At 56.2% G+C, this 21,716-nt stretch overlaps 1 protein-coding gene and 1 pseudogene across 3 annotated transcripts; both read left to right on the top strand.

Annotated features, from left to right (window-relative positions):
• Nucleotides 1–1,346, top strand: LOC118668996 (annotated as a pseudogene).
• Nucleotides 1,347–7,248: 5,902 nt separating this feature from the next.
• Nucleotides 7,249–13,789, top strand: RRM2 (ribonucleotide reductase regulatory subunit M2). Of its 3 annotated transcripts, none has more exons than XM_036335361.1 (11): nucleotides 7,283–7,394; nucleotides 7,479–7,553; nucleotides 7,866–8,009; nucleotides 8,488–8,604; nucleotides 9,004–9,137; nucleotides 10,612–10,706; nucleotides 10,802–10,935; nucleotides 11,766–11,870; nucleotides 11,977–12,090; nucleotides 12,361–12,524; nucleotides 13,363–13,789. In XM_036335361.1, the coding sequence occupies exons 1-10, from the start codon at nucleotides 7,287–7,289 to the stop codon at nucleotides 12,511–12,513; spliced, it is 1,179 nt and encodes a 392-aa protein (XP_036191254.1). In that variant the 5' UTR covers nucleotides 7,283–7,286; the 3' UTR covers nucleotides 12,514–12,524; nucleotides 13,363–13,789. The 3 variants fall into 3 exon arrangements, with proteins under 3 accessions (XP_036191257.1, XP_036191254.1, XP_036191255.1); XM_036335362.1 differs by having other exon boundaries at nucleotides 12,361–12,547; XM_036335364.1 differs by having other exon boundaries at nucleotides 7,249–7,394; nucleotides 12,361–13,789.
• Nucleotides 13,790–21,716: the final 7,927 nt, after the last annotated feature.

Here is a 21,716-nt window from a genome sequence, read left to right as displayed (position 1 = left end):
ATGGAGCAGCTGAGCTTGGCCACCCCCGGTTCGCCGTGGACCTCTCCGCACCCTGAAGGACAACAGCCCCCTGGGAACATCCTCATCTCCCCCGTGAGCGTCTCCTCAGCGCTGGCCGTGGTCTTCCTGGCACCAGAGGCACTACCGAGGCACAGGTGTCCAAGACGCTTCACTTCGAGGCGGTTAAGGAGGTTCATTCAAGTTTTCAGAGTCTGAATGCTGATGTCAATAAGCGTGGAGCTCCCTATATTCTGAAACTTACTAATAGGTTATACGGAGAGAAAACCTATGAGTTCCTCCCGGAGTTCTTAGCTTCAACCCAGAAAATGTATGGTGCTGAACTGGCCAGTGTAGATTTTCAGCGGGCCTCTGAAGGTGCAAGAAAGGTGATAAGCGAGTGGGTCAAAGGGCGGACTGAAGGGAAAATTCCAGAATTGTTGGCTGCAGGCGACGTTAATAATATGACTAAACTTGTGCTGGTGAATGCCATCTATTTCAAAGGAAACTGGCAGGAGGCATTCCGTAAAGGCCACAACCGATACACCATTCAGATTGAATAAGAAAGACACAAAAACAGTGAAAATGATGTATCAGAAGAGCAAACTTCCATTTGGCTACATCGAAGACCTTAAATGCCAGGTGCTGGAACTGCCTTACCAAGGCAGGGACCTCAACATGTCATCCTGCTGCCAGATGACATCGAGGACGAGGCCACGGGTCTGAAGAAGATCGAGGAACAATTGACTCTGGAAAAACTGCATGAGTGGACCAAACCTGAGAATCTGCGTGCCATTAAAGTCAACGTCCACCTGCCCAGGTTCAAGCTGGAAGAGAGCTACGACCTCAACTCTCACCTGAAAAGCCTGGGTATAGAGGATCTCTTTAATCCCAAAGCTGATCTGTCTGGCATGGCAAGAGCCAGAGATCATTTTATATCAAAAATTATCCACAAGTCTTTCGTGGAAGTTCATGAGGAGGGCACAGAGGCAGCTGCTGCCACAGCTGTAATTGGAGTGGGTTGCGCACTTATGCCAGAGGAAAATTTTGTGGCCGACCATCCATTCATTTTTTTCATTAGACACAATCCCTCAACTAACATCCTGTTCTTTTTTTAAAAATATTTTTTATTGATTTTTTACAGAGAGGAAAGGAGAGGGATAGAGAAGTTAGAAACATCGATCAGCCGCCTCCTGCACGCCCCCTACTGGGGATGTGCCCGCAACCAAGGTACATGCCCTTGACCGGAATTGAACCTGGGACCCTTCAGTCCGCAGGCCGACGCTCTATCCACTGAGCCACACCAGTCAGGGGACATCCTGTGTTTAGGAAGACTTTCTTCCCCTTAGAGACTGTGGAAACCCGAGGTCGAGCTCAGAGCTGTATCACTGGCCCTTTCAAAGATATATGAAAATTATACATCTTCTACAGTAAATCTACCACCCCCTAAAAAATCTGTAACTTCCTTTGTAATGTCAGCTCTGTTGGCTGCTTACACCCATTCACTTTGGCATAGGTATCTGTTTTCCTTTCTTTATATTGAAAAATGTAGCGATTGCTTTTGAATGCACCAAGCAGATATGCAGACTCTTGACAGTGTAGTAAACTAAGAAACTGCTGTACTCTCTTGATAGCCATGAGGAAAATTATAGTACTGTAATTTGTTTCACAGATAGACTTCTGGAAGCTATGATAGAGAGACAGTCATTGCTGAAGGGAAGGTTAAAAGCGGACATTCAACTGAAATGTAGGAGAGCAGCCCAAGTAAGGGTTGGATTGACAAGATAAATTCGCCTTGGCCAGTGTTTCTGACCCTTTGTTCTACAGGATTGGTATTCTATTCTAGCCCCTCTGATGTCAAACTATGAAACAGCTTATTTTCCTTAAAAAAACAAAAACCACAGCATGGAAATACTGGTTTCCACTCATCGTGCTGTTACAGAATTTACCAGGCAACTGAAAAAACACGCCGGGATACCGGAGGCACAGGAAAACCACTTACTTCCAGACATTTCACACATACCGGCCCAGTGACTCAGGAGAGTCTGTTTCCCGCCAAATCCTGAGCCCCAATACGGAGGAGGCTTTCCCTCTTTATCTTCTCTAGGTCTCTTCGTCTCCCAAATATGGATTATGCTTCCGGACCTTTCCCGGGCTTTGCAAAAAGCCCCGTGTGTTGGGATGGGGGTAGTGGGACCACATCTCAAGGCCTGGCCTGGCGCCAGCACTGATAACTCCGTTTGGGGATGGTCTATGGCTTCTCTAAAATGGGAGTATTTTGGGTCCCCAGGCCTTGCAGGACCAGATAATTAAAGGGGCAGTGACTAGATTCAGATTGCTAGCCCCCCAAAAATGTCTCATTTTCCCCATCAGTACCATTTTATTACAATCAGGATATTTGTTTATCTAATTTATTGGGGTGATACTGGTTAATTTATAGCTTTCAGGTATACCGTTCTATAATACATCAACTGTATATTGTATTGTGTGTTCACCACCGCCACAATAAGAATATTTAAAGGTAATAGGCCAAACATTTTAAACAAAAAGAACAAAAATACCTCTTGTAGGAAGTGAACAGCCCAGGCTACTCACCTCCTACCCCACCCCCGAGGCCCAGCCAGGGGGTGGACTCCCTTCCAGGGAGGGACTCTCCCCGTGGGGCTCCCCCCCCCCCCCCCCCCCCCCGCAGCAATCCCCTGGAGAGGCCTGGAGGTGCTGACTGGGTAGGCACTGGCCCTTCCCTGAGGGGCTGAGCTGATTCCCCCTCAGGGGAGCATGTGATCAGCAGCCAAAGTAAAACTACTTCAAAAGGAAAGCAACAGCCCTGGCCAGTTTGGCTCAGTGGATAGAGCATCAGCCTGCAGACCAAAGGGTCCCTGGGTTCGATTCCTGTCAAGGGCATGTACCTTGGCTGCAGGCTCCTCCCTGGCCAGGGCCCTGGTCAGGGCTTGTATGATTGGCAACCAATCAATGTGAATCTCTCACATCGATGTTTCTCTCTGTCTTTCCCTCTCTCTTCTACTCTCTCAGAAGATCAGTGGAAAAATATCCTTGGCTAAGGATTAAAAAAAGCAAAAAAAAAAAAGCTGATATTTGCAACTTGGTGGAAATTGCATCACCCTGCAATTGCTTCATTGAGATGAAAAGGTTTAAACGTCCATTTCAATGTGTGCAAAGGGGCACACACACGGCTTTTCAACATCACTTTAGGGGCCACTGGAGCCAAAAGAAACCCCCTGATTCTAGCTGATTCTAGCCCTGCAGCGAGGGCTGCCTGGTCCAGGCCTCTCGGTGGCTCACACTCTGAACCTGTGCCCCGGTCCACCCTCTCCGGGAGGCACAGGGACAGGGTCCTGGGGAAGCTGAGGTGTGTGTATGGGGGTGTTTCCACAGGAGGAGTTGTATGAGGGGGAGGTCCCTTGGCAGGTTTTTGGGGTTGGCAGGGGGAGACTCTTGAAATTCTGCTGACAATTGATGCTTGGGAAGAAGCATTCCATCTTCCTGCTCCCCCGGAACACATCTTCCTCCACAGGGGGTCCCAGGCATCCTGAAGGTCGGAAAGGCAAGTGTCAAGGTCAGGAAGAGGAAGAAGGTGCTGAGGGCCACACAGGGAGGGGCTCCCAGTTTTGAGGAGGGCTGACCTTGCTTCCTATTGGATGGGAAACAAAAGAACCTCATTTCCTCTCATAAACTAAATGTGGCAAAGCCACACTATGGAGTACTATTCAGCCTTAAAAAGGAATGACATTCTGATGGTACATGCTACCCGCGGATGAGCCCTGAAAATATGATGCTGCATGAAGCAAACTAGGCACAAACTTTGTAAAGTTCTGCTTACACGGCACTTAGAACAGTCAGGTTGCTGGGCACAAAGGGGAATGAATGAGTGCCGCTAAGAGAGGTTGATGGGAGGGCGTCCAGGAGAACTGGTGTTCCGTGAGGAGTTTCAGTGTGGGATGGTAAAAGGTTCAAGAGATGGACGGTGGTGATGGCTGTGAATGTACTTAATGCCACTGAATTGCACACCTGAAAATGTAGGTATACTTCACCACAACAAAAAAAGTAAGCTACATCTAAAAAAGCCTTTAGGGCTAACTTCCAGTTTACAGTAAACACAGGGGTTAGAAAAACAAGTTAAATTATCATATGAAGCTACAATCCAATAAATTTACAATGTGGGGAATGTGGGACATTTTACAAGAAAATTGATCTGAATATCACAGGGCGGGGGGAGGAGGGGGAGAGGAGGGGTTGTTCCAATGAAAAGAGACCAAAAAAAAAATAAAAATACAATAACCAAATGTAATGCATGCACTTCATTGGGCCCTGCATGAAAAACGAACAAACTTTGCCCTGGCCGGGTGGCTCAGTGGGTTGGAACTTCGTCCTATCCACCAAAAGGTTGTGGGTCCCATTCCTGGTCAGGGCACATACTCAGGTTGAGGGCTTGATCCCCAGCGAATATGGAAGGCAACCGATCCGTGTGTGTCTCTCTCTCTAAAAAGCAAAAACATACCCTCGGGTGAGGATTAAAGAAAAGAATGAACTAACATAAGACACATGGGGAAGGCATGGGAAAAATTGAGTGAGGACTGGGTGCTGGGTGGGATCAGGGAATCAGTGAGTCATCTCAGGCCTGGACTTGGTGTTGCGGCTGTTGGGAGAAGGCCCTTATTTTGAGGAGCTACCAGACGAAGCATCTAGGGCAGCGGTTCTCCACCTGTGGGTCGCGACCCCTTTGGGGGTCGAACGACCCTTTCACAGGGGTCGCCTAAGACCATCGGAAAACACATCTATAATTACATACTGTTTTTGTGATTAATCACTATGCTTTAATGATGTTCCATTTGTAACAATGAAATCGGGGGTCACTACAGCATGAGGAACTGCATTAAAGGGTCGCGGCATTAGGAAGGTTGAGAACCACTGATCTAGGGGCGAGGGGTCTTCTCTGCAGTTCACTTTCAAACGACCCAGGAGGGGCCAAAGCAGGTTCCGCAGAATGGAGACTGCTGCACCCCAGGCGCTGGGTGGATACTGTAGAATTTCATTTTTCTGTTTTCTGAGAACATTCCTTTTTTTTTTTTTTCTTTGCCGAGAACCTTCCTAATAAAAAGCTGGGAAGGAAAGTTCTAGCGGCGCGGTTCAAGGGGCTGGGGGACCCTGGCTCTCCTTGTCTCCCAGGCCGTAGTGTCCCCACAAGGGCAGAGCCGATACCTGCGGCGCGGAGGTCCGCTCGCGGGCGAGTCCCCTGGCCCAGGTGCGGGTGAGGTCGCGAGCGCCCGGTGGCGGTGCCGCGCGGGCAGAGTGATGGGTGGGAGGGCGCCCTTGCCCGGGCCTGCTTCCCGGCCGCCAGCGCCGGATGAGAAAGAGCGGGACTGGGGGGCGCGGCCAGAGCCACGCGGGCACCGGAAGCGGGGTGCAGCCGGGCCCGCCCAGCCGGCGAGTCTTATGAATGAAGCCTATCGGGAGCGGGGGCGGGACCTCGGCGGACCAATCGTCGGGGAGCGCGACCCGCGAACCGGGAGACTGTCACAGCGGCGCGCACGGAACCGAGAAGGGGGCGCTCCCAGCGCATGGCGGGCGTTCTCCCCCGGGGCCTGGCCGGACCCTTCCCTCCCTGTCCCCCGGGGTCAGAGATGGGGCTCTGCGGACCCGAAGCCTGGCCCGGCGTCTCCCCAGGGCGCGACGGCCTGGCACCACCGCGCTGCTGGGTGCGCCCGCTTCCCCGCGGCCGAGGACGTAGGTGGGGGGACGGGGCGACCGAGCCGCGCGCGCGGCGGGGGAAAGCGGGGGGGCGACTTCTCCCTGCCTCGTGGCAGCTCTCTTCCCGGTCTTCTGCGCGCACAAGTGTATTTCCGTGGCCGGGGGCGGGGGTGGGGTGGGGAACTGAACTAAAGACGGAGCCACGGCTTCTGCTGGCGCTCAGGTGACTCGATGGCTCCAGTGCTCGGAGGGGAACCGCAGCCCGCCCTTTCCCGTCCGGCCGTTAGCCACTTGCAGGCTAACGCCCCCGACAAATCAGAAGATGCAACTGCAGAGGCGCCGAAACGCACCAAGTTCCTGCCTCTCCGCGCCTCCGCCCGCTCCGCGCCCAGGAAGCAGTAACTGAGCCCCTGGCTCCGCAGCCATTCTCTGAACTTGCAGGGCTTTTTGCGCCGTTTGCCATTTTGCAGACAGTTTCCAGGACTTTTTGCGCCGTTTGCCATTTTGCAGACAGTTTCCAGGGCTTTTTGCTCCGTTTGCCATTTTGCAGACAGTTTCCAGGACTTTTTGCTCCGTTTGCCATTTTGCAGACAATTTCCAGGGCTTTTTGCGCCGTTTGCCATTTCTCAAGCCGTGTTGACCCAGGGGACAGTGGCCTGAGAGCAGCAGCCACAGTGTCAGTGGGAGGCCGCCCCAAAGGCCCGCTCTGTCCTTGAGTTAGCTTGGAGGTTTACAAAGGACTGAGCATTTCACATGCATCATCTCATTTATTCCTCACTCATAAGCCCGGTGGGTAGTCCCTACACCAGAAGGTTGTGGGTTTGATTCCCAGCCTGGGACAGTACCCAGGTTGCGGGCTCGAATACCAGCCAGGGTACACACCCAGGTTCGACCGCTCAAGGGGCGCATTGGGGAGGCAACCGATTGATGATTCTCTCACTTGGTTGCTTCTCTCAGTTCTCTCTCCCTTTTTCTCTAAAATCAACTAAAAAACACACTTAAAAAAGTAATCCCCGGGGTGGCACAGATGGAGCAAGGTGGAAGGCCTAGGCGACGGGGTCACACTTACGTGTTCCTATGGAAACTTTGAATATTTGCTTTATATGGATTTTTATTCAATTCTCAAACATGCTACCGCAGAGCGCCCCTCAGCTGCCAGGCAAGCATTTCAAAAATAGAAAATAAAAATTAAAAAAAAGTAATCCCACGGGTCAAATATGGTTACAAGTCCCACTTTACCGAACCTTGAACTCATCTGCAAGGCGGGAACCAGTAGTCAGCACCCCACACCTCTGCGTCGTCTCCGGGACCTTGCACCCCCGTCCCTCCCACCCGATCCCCACCCCATCCCGCCCCAAACCCGCCCGCAAGCTGGCGCTGTGCAGTCCTTGCAGCCATTCATTTGCAGACTTAATTGTGGCTGGGGGCGGGGTGGGCGGGCCCACCTCCCGCACAGCCAATAGGGAGGGGGTTCTCCGCCGGAGCGGCTCATCCCGCGGGTTTTAAAAGCCAGGCGGGCCGGGGCTCGGAGTCCGCGCGCTGCCTCACCTGTGCTCTCCGCCGCCGCCGCCGCCAGCATCATGCTCTCCGTCCGCCGCCCGCTCGCCCCGCTCGCCCCGCTCGCGGACCCGCAGCAGCTGAAGCTCTCGCCCCTGAAGGGGCTCAGCCTGGCGGACAAGGAGAACACGGTGAGCGGGACGCGAGGGCCGGGCCGGGCGGGGGTCGGGGGGTCGGGGGGCCGGGGCTGCCCCTCACCGCGCGTCTCCCCGCAGCCCCCGAGCCTCAGTGGCACCCGCGTGCTGGCCAGTAAGACCGCGCGGAGGATCTTCCAGGAGCCGGCCGAGCCGGTGAGTGGGGCCGGGGCCCGGGCGGGGGTGGGGGCAGGGGGTCCGCGGCGCCCGGTAGGCGGCGCCTTGGCTCTTGGCGTTAAGCCCGCCCACTTGTTCCCGCTCGCATTTCCCGCCTAAGTGAGAGCTTCCTCCCTCGCTCCCGTTCCTGCGGGGCTCACGGAGGGGACCCGGGGGGACCGCTGACCCCGACACAGCGAGCGAACCACATGAAGTTGCCGGGTTTGGACCGGCCCCGGGCGGGGAAGACGGCAATTTCATGTGGTTCGCCGCATCCGGGGCCATCATCGTCCTTCCCATCGCCCCCGACAGAAAACGCAGGTCCCCGCCCCGGGCGCGCAGGAGGAGCCGCTGCTGCGAGAAAACCCCCGCCGCTTCGTGGTCTTCCCCATCGAGTACCACGACATCTGGCAGATGTACAAGAAGGCCGAGGCCTCCTTTTGGACCGCCGAGGAGGTAATGCGGCCCAGAGCCCTGGGGCGCCCCCAACTCTAGACAAAGACCCGGCAGTGGCGGCGGCAGCCTGTGTGGGACGCACTTGGCTCTTCCCCTCGGGCAGTGACGGCGAACCTTTTGAGCTCGGCGTGTCAGCATTTTGAAAAACCCTAACTTAACTCTGGTTCCGTGTCACATAGAAATTTTTTGTTATTTGCAACCATAGTAAAACAAAGACTTAGATTTTTGATATTTGTTTTATATATTTAAATGCCATTTAACAAAGAAAAATCAACCAAAAAAATGAGTTCGCGTGTCATAGGTTCGCCATCTCTGCCCTTGGGGATGGCTGCCCACCCGGGCCCAGGCGGGTCCATGTTCTAAGTGGCAAGGGACCCTCACCCCAGGGGGGTCTGTGACCCGAGGGCGGCAGGAAGGTGGAGAATTGTTGGGGCGCGGGAGGCCCTGCGTGCTTGACCCCCTGTGACCTTGGCGCCAGGTGGACCTCTCCAAGGACCTGCAGCACTGGGAGGCCCTGAAGCCGGAGGAGAGGTACTTCATTTCGCACGTCCTGGCCTTCTTTGCGGCGAGCGATGGCATCGTCAATGAGAACCTGGTGAGTGGCCCGCCCCCCAAAGTCTGCTTGCACCCCCTCCGAGACGAGGGAGAATACATTCCCTGTCCCTCGTCTCCTAAGTTTTCCCGTTCCGAATGGCTAGCTGTCTGTCAGCTGGCTTTACGCGGAGTCTCCTGACCCATCACACGCTTCGCAGCTACTTCTCCTGGCGGGAGAAGCTCAGACAATGTCAGGTGGGAACAGGTTCTCGCCAGGTGTTCACGGACAAACGGGGGTCCTCTGTCTGCTGGCCAGACAGGTGGCATGACGTGCCCAGCTTTGTCACAGCACAACAGACCTTAAAATGGTACAGGAAAGGCGGCTGGTGCAGCCCCGTGTCAGTGTCCGACCAAACTGGCTGGTAGTTCTTCACGCTGCATGTCCTGTGTCCGCCACTAGGTGGAGCGGTTTAGCCAAGAAGTTCAGATCACCGAGGCCCGCTGTTTCTACGGCTTCCAGATCGCCATGGAGAACATCCACTCGGAGATGTACAGCCTCCTCATTGACACCTACATCAAGGACCCCAAGGAACGGTGAGTGTCGGCGGCAGCCAGCATGGCGAGGGGTCACACGCCGTTTATGTCTAGTTCTGCATTTGTTCCCGTGGGGGCAGAAAAATGACCCACCGGACTAAGTCACAGAGGTTCTCGGACTGCGTCTGCTTGGAGGAGAAAGCCTGCATTCACCTGATTAGCCAGTCACCAAGAGCAAAGCTAGGAGGCTGTTCCGCGTTCAGGGTGGGAGGATGCCATAGTCATCTAATCAGATGCTTTCAGGCTCCGTAAATCTTACCTACAATGTGAGGCGGGGCAGGGTGGAGAGGGCGGGGATACAATGTAGAAAGCAGCTTGTCTTAAGAACGAGTAATCTGCCCCACTAGCTGGTGTCAAGGAAGCGTCAAGGGTTCAATTCTGGCCAAGGGCACATACCTTGGTCACAGGTTTGATCCCCTGGGGGGAGGCAGCCAATCGATGTGTCTCTCTCTCAGATCAATGTGTCTCTTCCCCTCCCTTCCACTCCCTCTAAAAATCAATGGAAAAAAATATCCTCGGGTGAGGATTAACAAGAGCTAGTAATCCTATATCATAAAAACGTAATATGCTAAGTGTCCAACTGACCTTTGAGTGACTGCTCCACCAGTCGCTATGATGTGCACTGACCACCAGGGGGCAGACACTCCGACTGGCAGGTTAGGTTGCTGCTGGGGTCCAGCTGATAGGGACTGGGCCAGAGGGCCGGACACGTCCTGGAGCCCTCCCATGGTCCCTCCCCAGCCGGCCAGCCCCCATGGGGACTGGACAAGACGGCCCTGATCAACCCCATTTGCTGGCCAGGCCATGGAGCCCCACCTGTGCACAAATATTTGCACTGGGCCCCTAGTCAGATATAGAAAATAAGACCTAGAAGTACAAGTGAGGAATTACATGATAGGTAGCCCACCCTCAGCCCCTAACTCCATCCACAGGGACACGTTCCAAGAAACTGGACAGTACTCACCCCTATATCTATGTTTTTCCTCTATATTGCACGCCTATGATAAAATACAACCTATAAATTAGGCACAGGGAGAGAGTGACAACAGTAGCTAATAATGAGTAGAACTGTTGTAACAATACGCTGTAGTCAAAGTCCCGTGAATGTGGCCTGTTTCTGACAACAGACGGCTAAGTGACGAAGGGCCTACGTGACTGATGGGCGGTGGGTGGTGTGTGCAGCCTGGACCCTTGGACAGGAGGGTTCACGTTCCAAATAGGAATTGAGCCAGTAAATGCCCTTGGTCAATGGACTAAGAGTTTTAGTGTGAGTAGATCTTGGGGGTCTGTACAAAGAAATCAATACCTACATTTAAATGAGCATAAACCAAGTCACATTAATATGGGATTTAAGAAGCACAGTGAAGGGAAAAGCCAGTCCGTAAAAACGTCCGTGTGAGCCCCAGTTTGGCCTCGGGCCTGGAAGCACGTGGCCAGGTCTCTGCTGGGACCGCTGACCTCTGTGTGCCTCCAGGGAGTTCCTCTTCAACGCCATCGAGACGATGCCTTGCGTCAAGAAGAAGGCAGACTGGGCCTTGCGCTGGATTGGGGACAAGGAGGCCACCTACGGTAAGGGGACCGCGCCCCTCAGCCCTCGCCTGGGCCCTTCCTGCGAACGTGAACGCGCGCTCACGGGGAACATGTTGGTGTTCACGCTCACACAGGAGAACGCGTGGTGGCGTTCGCCGCAGTGGAAGGGATCTTCTTCTCCGGCTCTTTCGCGTCGATCTTCTGGCTCAAGAAGCGAGGCCTGATGCCTGGCCTCACGTTCTCCAACGAACTTATTAGCAGAGATGAGGTGAGTCTAGTTCAAGCCACAGGCCAACCTGCACCCCAACACCAGCTCTCAGGCGTGTGCACCGAAGGGACCCAAGATACTGGGTTGCCTCACAGCCACTGTCACGCGTGAAACTCAGCCACAGACATACCTGTCAGGATGAAACACGTTAACTGACACCCTCGTATTCTCAGTATATCAGCACACTTACAGGCACTTCTCCATGGATGACAGGGTTCCTAGAGGAATGTTGTATTTCCTGGTATTCTCTGTGCTACTGTCAGTCAGAGCTGGGGAGCATCTTGGTGGAACCAGAACCCATTCTGGTCCAGCGTGTCTCTGAGGGCCAGGATTAGCTGCAGAGGGGAGGGGAGGTGCCAGCGGTTCTAGTTCAGGCCAGGCAGCACCTTGGGACTTGATGCACTGAGACTTGCAGAGGTGACTCACTTGAAATGGCATTGCGTGTCCTGCACATCAGACCGCAAATCTCCCCAGCAGCCTGGCCAGCCCTGCCTTTCCTGCCGGGAGCAGCCTCCATGTGAGCGCCCGCGCTTGCGTGCGGGGTGATAGAAAGGGTGCTGAGCGGAAGTTCACATCACAGCCGAGGACCAGGCCTGCTGTGGGCGCCTGGGGGGCAGCACTGGGAGCCTTGGGTGGGGCTGAGCCTGTTTGGGGGGGCGCGGGGGGGGCGGGCAGCGGCCGTTGAACTCTTCCCTTTCAGCAGCTCAGTGCCTCAGGCGGCTGAGCAGGATGTGGAAGGAGCGTGCGGAAGAGGCTGGCCGGCTGGGGTTGCATGTTGATGGTGGACGTCTTCTGGTTCCTCAGTGACTGACCTCCGGCCTTTCTCCTAGGGCTTGCACTGTGACTTCGCCTGCCTGATGTTCAAGCACCTGCTGCACAAACCTGCGGAGCAGAGAGTGAAAGAGATCATCACCAACGCCGTTAGGATCGAGCAGGTGGGCGGCGTGCGCGGGTGGCGTGGGGGGTGGGCAGGGTCCCTGCTGGGGCCGGGCGTCTCCGGGCCTCCGGTTGGTTCACTGAGCAGCTGTGCTCTGGCCCTAGGAGTTCCTCACCGAGGCCCTGCCCGTGAAGCTCATCGGGATGAACTGCACGCTGATGAAGCGCTACATCGAGTTCGTGGCCGACAGGCTCCTGCTGGAGCTGGGTTTCAGCAAGGTAGCTGTGGGTTTTTTTAAATATATATTTTTTATTGATTTCCGAGAGCGGGAGAGAGAAACATCAATGATGAGAGAGAATCATTGATTGGCTGCCTCCTGGGGATCGAGCCTGCAACCTGGGCAGGTGCCTGACCGAGAATTGAACCCTGACCTCCTGGTTCCTGGTTCAACACTCAACCCCTGAGCCCCTCCCGCCGGGCGAGGGTGTGGTTCAGACCCCTGGTTCCTGTGCGCGCTCCGTGTTTACCTGCTGCTGGGCCCCTTGCAGGTTTTCCGAGTAGAAAACCCATTCGACTTCATGGAGAACATCTCGCTGGAGGGGAAGACGAACTTCTTCGAGAAGCGGGTGGGCGAGTACCAGAGGATGGGCGTGATGTCGAGTCCGACGGAGAACTCTTTCACCCTGGACGCCGACTTCTGAACGAACTGAAGGTCCGCTCTCAGCCTGTTGATATGTACATATTTTTTTTACCTTTTCAAAAATTAGTGCCTTTAGTTCTTATCAACTAGCTGAACATGAGCATTCATTAATGACATCTTTACAACTAGCTACCCCAGCATGAGCCGATGTGATGATGGCCTCAGCTAGAGGGCGACCGTAGACAAAGCTCCGCGGAGCCTCTGAAAGCTCCCGTCCCTGTCTGACCGGCAGGCGGGCGGCCGGGACCTCTCCGTAGCTCCGAGCAGCTCTGTGGGGACATGGCGGTCTGGTCTGCAGGCTAAGCATTCAGTTCCGACCACACGGCCCTGGGAACCTGCAGCCTCGCTGCTTCCAAGCAGATTGTAAAGTTTACTTATTTGTACATAAAATTGGCACTTTACCTACCAGTAAGCCAAGTTTGTACTGCCCGCTTCAAGGCCTTACATGGCTGGACTTGAGCTGGCATACCAGGCACAAAGCATTCTGTTGGCCCCTCTGGGGGCCACTCATCTCACCAGTGACCCAGAGAAGTTAAACTCACCTGAGTGTGTTTCTATTTTTGTTTGCTTTAATGAATTGAGGTGCTTTTTTTTTTTTTTTTAAATCAACTTTAACGTCAATCCTGTGCCTACCTGAGCATGAGCCAGCTGTCGCCACATAGGAGCTGGGCTGTGTTTTGCATTCTGTAGCCCAGGCCCAGCATCTGGGGTAGAGAGAGAGGGGAGGGGACTCCTAACTCGGTCACTGGGCCCTGCAGTGTGGTCGGTGCTGACTGTGGGCACCTGGCTGGGGGGGGTGGCGCTCTATCATTCACTTCTCAAACCTCAAGGTGCTTTTTCCCGACTTTAGTGAATGTGGACAATCCTCGAAGACTTCCAGCTGGGGTCTAGGATAGGACTGTAAATTGGTTTTCAAATTGCCCTCTGACGGTGACCTGCTAAGATCATGCGCCGACGAAGTGGGAAAACCAGGGCTGAAGTCAGCTTTCCAAAAATGGTTTTTCCAAAAATTGTTTGTTTGAGAAGCAAGTACCAACCAGTAGACATACACCAGTCCTTTGGCCCATGTGTTAGCGTGTGGGGTGTCAGTTGACCATTGACCTGTACCATCGTCGGTTTTCACCATTTATTGTATCAATCGTCCACTTGACAAATTTATGTCACAGGCGACCCTTTCATAGCTTTTAAGTTATTGTTTACTGAAGTTCATCCGATTCTGTGCTCCTCGTGTGTGTAACAAAAATAAATAAACTTGGCCATGAGCTGTCTGCACAGGAGGGGCCGAGGCAGGGCTCTGCTGTTTGAGGATTCACTTCCTCCGAGGGTTCCCCTTCTCATTGGTTTGAAGGGAAACCGGTTTTAGTCGGAAGCATTTGGAAGTCTCTTAAAAATACATAACTGCACACATATAACTACACGCGTGTGGGATGACTGAAATCAGGCCGATGGGGGTGTTGAGGCGTGGAGGTGACCTTGTTTCCTGGAGGCGGGGCTGGGGACTGGCCTGTTTCCGTCAGGAGTCCGGGAGGAACCTGGTGGAGAGCTTTGTACCCCAAAGGCACGCATGAATGTCCTTGATGTGTGATGCCAGGCCGGTGACACAGCTGGGATGTTCAGGGCAGCCATGCTCCGGGACCCTCAGCATCAGGACAGCCTCCCTGGGGGGCCCACGGTCACGTCCCCTCTTGCCATTCTCCTGTGCCAGCCCCCGTGCTCTCCAGACCACACCTTAGAGGGCCCGCATCGCTGGTGGGCAGGCCAGTCCGAATGTCTCAGGTATTGAGAGGTGCAGCGCGGCCTCCCCTGGGCCTGCTGGCTCCATCCTGGGGCGAAACCAGGGAGCTGGCAGTTGTAATCTCATCCCAGTTCGTTTCAGACACCCGCCATCTGGCTGCATGGCCTCCTGTTCTCCAGCCGTGGCTCTGGGCCCTCGGCCTGCACCGTCATGCCCGTGGCTTTTTAGACAACCAGGCTCGGGTCCCACTTCGGGGAAGGCAGGCCTGCTCAGTGAACTGAAGGTGCCGTTACTGCATCTGACCTGTGTCCCAATGCCTTGAGGGCCCCCCCCCCCCCCCCCCCCGCAACATACACTTAGTTAAGAGGCACCTTTCGTTGCACGTGAACACGGCTTCCAGTTGGGTGGCCAAGCCCAGCTGGCGCTGGCCGCCCAGAGAGCCTGGCTCTGGCTGGAACTCGGTGTTACTGCCCAGGCCGGGAGCTGCTTCTGCGTGGCAGTGAGGATGGTAGCCCTGCCTGTGCCAGTCCAGAGATCCCGCTAATGGCTTAACGCGCAGCAAGACGCCCAGCCCTGATCAGTGAGTGGCTGTGGCTACGGCAGTCGGGTTGCATGGTGGGGCCTGACAAGGACTCTGATAGGGCTGCATCCACGCTGCAGAAGGCTGCCCTGTTGGTGCATCCTGGGTGTTTAGACCCTGATCCACGTTGTCGCCTCGTCATTTTGGGGGGGGGGGGGGTCATTCTCCACATGAGAAGGCTTGTGATGAGATGGCTGAGCCTGCTTGGCTGGGCCATAAAGAGCAGCTCCTGCAGGATGGTGGACTACATGCTCCGCCCCGTTCGAACGGCCCACAGCGATGTTAGGTGGGTAATGGCTTCCCGAGAGGGATGGGAACAGATGGTGACCATGGAGGCCTGAGCAAGCAGCAGTCCCTTAGGAAAATCCAAGGAGAGGGATCAGCCTGTAAGAGGGGAGGAGTTGGATCCCAAACCTGCCTAAAGTCTGGACACATCCGCCCCACCCCCCACCCCACCCCGCAGTGAAATGGGAGCTAAGGAACAATCCCACTGGCCAGGGAGAGGACCAGGGTGCTCATCTTTCTGGGCTAGGAACCCCTGGGACATAGTCCCACTGGCCACATGTGATCCCATGGGTGGAGCTCACAGTCATACATTATAAAACACCAGAGGCCTGGTGCATGGAATTTGTGCGGCGGGGGGGGGGGGGGGGGGGCTCAGCCCAGCCTGCACCCTCTAATCTGGGACCCTCTCGGGGGATGTCCAAAGTACAGGTTCGGGATCGGGCCTAAACCAGCAGTTGGACATTCCTCACAATCCTGGACTACTGGCTCCTAATTGCTTGTCTGCCTAGTCGTCCTTAACTGCCCCCCCTTCCCCCACCCCTGCTGGCCTAGTCGCCCCCAACTGCACCTCCCCAGCTGGCCTGGTCTCCCCTAACTGCCCACCCCCCTCCCCTGCTGGCCCGGTTGCCCCCAACGGGCCCCCTTACTGGCCTGGTCACCCCCACGCAGCCTGCTTGTTCAGTTGTTTGGTCGTCCCTCACTAACCCCCCTGCTGGCCGGGTTGTAGGCAGCCATCTTGTGAGGGTGTGAGGGTTAATTTGCATATTACCTCTTTATTAGATAGGATGACTAGGAACACGGGAACTTCAGGGTAAAAGGATGAAAGGTAATATAATGAGACCGAAGGGGGTAGAAATCTGAAACCTGGAGAACAGTACTGGGAAGTGATAGGTTCTGAGGGTTTAAGCCCGTGGTTGACAAACTGCGGCTCGCGAGCTACATGCGGCTCTTTGGCCCCTTGAATGTGGCTCTTCCACAAAATACCACCTGCGGGCGCACACGTACAGTGCGATTGAAACTTCGTGGCCCATGCGCAGAAGTCGGTATTTTGTGGAAGAGCCGCACTTAAGGGGCCAAAGAGCCGCATGTGGCTTGCGAGCCGCAGTTGCCGACCACTGGTTTAAGGGGCGCCTGTGACCCTAAAGGCCTCTACAGAGATGGGGAAGGAGCCGGCTTCAGGGTCCTGTTCCCACCATCACCGTCCCCCGGGCATAGCAGTTGGCCCCAGACTCCACACGGCAAGGACCTGGCCCTGCCCGCCAGAGCCGGCTGAGGACTGGCGTTGGGGTGGGAGGGTGGTGGGGGCTTGTGTTCTCCCCTGGCCTTGGAACTCGGGGAGCCGGGTCTGGGGCGTGCGCTGCCAGGAGGCAGACCTTTCTGGAGAGTGGGGCCACACGGGGCAAACGGAGAGCGATCTAGATCTACAAGAAACGGGTCCTGGGACTTGGTTTTCTGGATCTAACCACACCCGAGTCCCAACACGTTCCTAAGAACCTGGTTGACGTTCCTACCGCCTGCAACCAAGTGAGGTGCACAGAGCCCGCAGCCCCCGCTCATCTGGCCCAGTCACCCTGGGGCTGAGGTCACCCCGCTGTGCAGATGGCCGCCCGCGACCAGAACCCAGGTGTGCGGGCCCCGCAGCCACACTCTTGCCCCTTTACCCGAGCGGGCGCCCAGGCCTCGGGTCCGAGGAGCCTGCTGCTGGCCTGAGCCCTGCCCGGGACTGTCCTCCGCCTTGTCCTGGTGCCTGTGACATGCCTCGCCCCACAGGGCGGGCTGAGAACCCGGCACGCAATTTGCTCATCAACTAGAACCCCAGGCTTAGGAACAGGCGGGTGGGGAGCAGCGCTGACCTTGGGGGTGGGGCACAGGGGCTTCAGCTGTCTCCAGGGAGCCACGTGCAGTACCAGTTGCCCCGACATTCCACTGCAGGGGCCGAGGGACCTGCTGCCAGGACCAAGCTGAGAAGGGACTCGACAGAGACTCGGAAAATAATTAGAAGAAATATTTTTTTTTATTTTTTTTTTAAAAATATATTTTATTGATTTTTTACAGAGAGGAAGGGAGAGAGACAGAGAGTCAGAAACATCGATGAGAGAGAAACATCGATCAGCTGCCTCCAGCACATCTCCCGCTGGGGATGTGCCCGCAACCCAGGTACATGCCCTTGACCGGAATCGAACCTGGGACCCTTCAGTCCACAGGCCGACGCTCTATCCACTGAGCCAAACCGGTTTCGGCTGAAGAAATATTTTAATATTGCTATTTGCCCTTTCTCCCCCAGCGCCTGGGAGCTGGGCGGTGGCCCTGTCCCCCCCACACACACACACTGCCTTCTGCTCACACCTGCCTTGGCCTGGTACCACCTGCTCACCTGCTCCACGGTCCTGCTCTCGTTGGGGCCTATTGGAGCCGGCAGCACCTCCACTGCTGCCCAGTGCTGTGTTGCTGACACCCGCCATATTCTGTGCTGCCCCCTGGTGGTCAGCACACGTCATAGTGAGCAGTCAAACTCCCGGTCTCTTGGTCCAAAGACCGCCCAAGGGGACAATTTGCATATTAGGCTTTTATTATATAGGATAATTCACATACCGTCCAACTCACCCATGTAAGATGCACGTGCAATGGCTTTTAGAATATTCCAGACTTGTGGGACCTTCTCCCTCCCATTAGCCTCCCTTGTGTCTGCCCTCCACCCTGCAGCCCCTGGTGGCACCAGTTGGTTCAGTGGCTCTGTCTCCAGAGGTTGGACTCGGCACATTTTTGCAGAGTGCAGTGAAGTGGAAGGTGGCTGTGGAAATAATGGCACCGGCTTGTTTCTAGAAGAGCATTGAGAACGTTAGAGGCAGCAGAGGAGATGGGCCGGCCTCGCAGAGGGGTGGGGCCTACACTTCAGAGAGCCTTCTCCTCTTGGCCTGTTAGAGAAATACTTTGCCTGGAAGGGCCCTGAGCCCGCGGCCAGCCCGTGAGGGGCTGGTAGCCTTCATTCCTTCCCTCCGGACTATCCAATGTTACCCAGCCCTCCCTCTGAGCGGGTGGGGGGCGGGGGACAGGGGAAGGGCCGGCGGAAGGAGGGCCCACGTCAGGAAGCTGGTCCTGGGTCAGGTCTGGCGCAGCCTGTGTTTGTACAGGCTCCGCGCTGAGAATGTTGTAGAACAGAGCAGAAGAATAATTATATTTCGTGACACGTGGAAATTACATAAAGTCCTCATTTCAGCGGTTTAAACAATTCCACTGAGTCCATTTGCGGATCTAATGGGCTTGATTGGATGATGCATGAGTCGGGCGGCACCCATCTGGGCAGGAGAAGGGAGCCCCCAGGAGCTGCGGGGAAGGAAGGCTTCTATAGGCGGGAGTGGGACAAGGGCGCTGGAGTGGGCTCTCCGGGCAAGGCCCCCTTCCCCAGGGCGGGCGGGGGGGGCGGTTCTTAGCAGGTGGCTGCCTCCCCCGCACCCCCAGGAAGCTCCAGGCCAGTCTAGTCCCACTCCTGGGGAGGCTCAGGGACAGGGGAGAGGTGCTGATCTTGGGGGGGCTCAGGGGCAGTGGGGGAGGCTCAGGGGCAGGGGGGAGGTACTGATCTTGGGGGGGCTCAGGGGCAGTGGGGGAGGCTCAGGGACAGGGGAGAGGTGCTGATCTTGGGGGGGCTCAGGGGCAGTGGGGGAGGCTCAGGGGCAGGGGGGAGGCGCTGATCTTGGGGGGCTTAGCATGGGTGACTCCGCTTCGGGCCTGTTGATGTTGCTCCCATGGCACCCACAATAGTTCCATCGGCACTCGCCACGCCACCTGTTCTGGCGCTGCGGTGGCAGAATCGAATGGCACAACAGGGACCAGATTTCTGCCTGGAGCTGCAGTATTTCTGTCTTTTTAAATATATGTTTTTATTGATTCCAGAGAGGAAGGGAGAGGGAGAGACATCAATGATGAGAGACTCATGGATCGGCTGCCTCCTGCACGCGCCACACTGGGGAGCGAGCCCGCCACCCGGGCGTGTGCCTGACCGGGAATCTAACTGGTTTGTAGACTGGTTGATAGGTCGACGCTCAACCACGGAGCCCCGCCAGCTGGGCGACAGTGTTTTCTATCTGGCCCTTTCCAAAAAAGCGCTTGATGACTTAACATTGAGGCTTTCCCTTGCTCTCGAAGGGGTCACGGTCAGGTCAGGAAGATGGGAAGCAGGTGGTCGGTCAAGGCGGCTGGAGCCAGCAAGGCCCGCTGGAGAGCAGAGGGTTCGTTTCCGGAGTTCAGGGCGTGGATTAGCTCACTGGCTGCCCTGACAAACCACCCCAGCTGGGCGGCTCCAACAACAGAGGTTCTCTCTCCCACACCCGGGGCTGGGGTGCAGGAAGGTGTCGGCAGGGCTGGTCCCTCCCGCAGCCTCTCCTCGGCTGCTCCCCTGCCCTCCCGGGGCTGCCCCTGCCTGGGTGTCTGTGTCCCAATCTCCTCTTATCAGGACGCTAGTTAGACTGGGTCAGGGCCGCCCATATGATCTCATTTAACGGTAATCACCTCGTTAACCACCCCAGCTCCCAAAACAGCGCCTTCCGAGGAATTGGGACTTCAGTATGTGGATTTGGGGGGATTCCATTTAACCCATCTTACTGACTAGCTGTTAAATACAGCCATGATTGAAAATTAAATCACATAAGCTCACATCATGTTAATTAGTGAACTAATATTAAAGACAAATATAATAAGCTAGAGGCCTGGTGCACAAAATTCATGCACTCGGGGTAGGGTGTCCCTCAGCCTGGCCTGCACCCTCTCACAGGTTGGGAGCCCTAAGCCGGCAGTCGGACATCCTTAGTGCTGCGCTGTGCTCACCAGCCATGAACCTGGCTTGTGGCTGAGCAGTGCTCCTGCTGTGGGAGCACACTGACCACCAGGGGGCAGCTCCTGTGCTGAGTGTCTGCCCCCTGGTGGTCAGTGCACGTCATAGCCACTGGTTGTTCTGTTTGGTCGATTTGCATATTAGCCTATTATTATATAGGGGGATACTCAAAAGTCTACTTTGTGTTCCTATTGTCTGTGCGGCCCAGCTCTTCCCAGCTGTTCTGTCCGCATGGAGGACGTGGCTGGAGAGCATTACTGACCATCTCCTCATCTCGCTCAGCAACACGCGTCTTGGGCTGAGCTAGGACCATGTCCCTTGTATTAACGTGGCCTTCCAGGGAGACTGTAGCCCCTCGTGGGAAGGACCCGTCTTCGAGTCCCTGGTCCCTGGTCCCGGCAGCAGAGGCCTCGGCCGGTAGACAGACCAACACTGGGACTGGCTGTCGGGGAGTCTGGGCTCAGGCCTGGTCTTAGAGTTGACAGCACTCGGGCCTTAGCTGGCTCGGTGGGTAGAGCGTCAGCTTACAGACTGAGGGGCTCGATTCTGGTCCAGGACAGCGGTCACCAACCTTTTGGACCTCACGGATCAGCAACGGCCTACAGACCACCTGCTGGCGACCGCTGGTCTAGGGCACAGACCTTGGTTGCAGGCTTGATCCCTGGCCCTGGTTGGGGCGTGTGAGGGAGGCAACCAATCGAAGTGTCTCACACGTGGAAGTTTCTCTCTGTGTCTCTTCCCCTCCTTTCCACTCCCTAAACAGCAATGGAAAATACCCGGGGGCGAGGATTAACCATAAAGGGAGCATTCAGTTCAGGTTCACAGGCCCAAGGTCAGGGGAGGAGGGGATTAGCTCCAGTGAGGGAGGGAGTGCGAGAGAGGAATGACCCTGCCTGTGGTGGTTGGGGGGGAAGTGGGGAGGCAGCAGCACAGGTGAGAGACCCAGCAGCCGGGGGTGGGGGGTGGGGGGTGGGGGGGGCTGGGAGGCTTTGTTCTAGGTGGTTCTGAGAAGCCTGCTCTGCACCTGCTCTGCCAGGTGCTGGGGAGACAACAAGCAACCGCAGCTGCGCCCAGGCTGTGTGGGCTGCCAGGCGGGAGGCAGCCGATTGGCCGCCCAGTAAATCAGGTGGTGATGGTTCCCAGGAACCGGGTGGGGTGATAGGGTGGTGGAGGGGGGGAAGGTGAAGGGGGTGGGGGATGGGGTGGGTGGAAGAAGGTGAAGGGGGTGGGGGATGGGGTGGGGGGAAGAAGGTGAAGGGGGTGGGGGATGGGGTGGGGGAGGAAGGTGAAGGGGGTGGGGGATGGGGTGGGGGGAGGAAGGTGAAGGGGCGGTGGAGGGGGGGAAGGGGAGGAAGGTGAAGGGGCGGTGGAGGGGGGGAAGGGGAGGAAGGTGAAGGGGGTGGGGGCTCAGGAAGGGCCTGGGCTCTTGCAGGCGGTGGTCAGGGAAGGTCTGTCTGAGGAGGGGAAAGTGGGGACCGACCCCTGGTTAGCAGAGGCCCACTAACCCCCCAAGGGGCCGGAAAGGGCCAGGGAGGGGCTATGGGCTGGGCACCGGCTGAACGGACCCCCCCACAGGGTAGTGGGTCTTCAGGGCGGGCCTGGGCCAGAGGCATCGTGGTCACCGGGGTATTCGCTGGAAACGCCGGTTCTCAGGTCCCACCGGCCCCCCTGAGCCAGCGCCGGGGGTGGGGGCGGATGGCACAGGCCTCAGCCCCCTCCTGTGCCCCACACCTCAGTGGCCTCCTGGGCACGAGGGAGCCTGGGAGGCCCGCCCCT

This window comes from Myotis myotis, unplaced genomic scaffold (genome assembly GCF_014108235.1).
Source record: "Myotis myotis isolate mMyoMyo1 unplaced genomic scaffold, mMyoMyo1.p scaffold_m19_p_14, whole genome shotgun sequence".
Classification (NCBI taxonomy): domain Eukaryota; kingdom Metazoa; phylum Chordata; class Mammalia; order Chiroptera; family Vespertilionidae; genus Myotis; species Myotis myotis.
The sequence above is the reverse complement of the archived record's forward strand: the minus strand, read 5'-3'. Positions and strand labels throughout refer to the sequence as shown.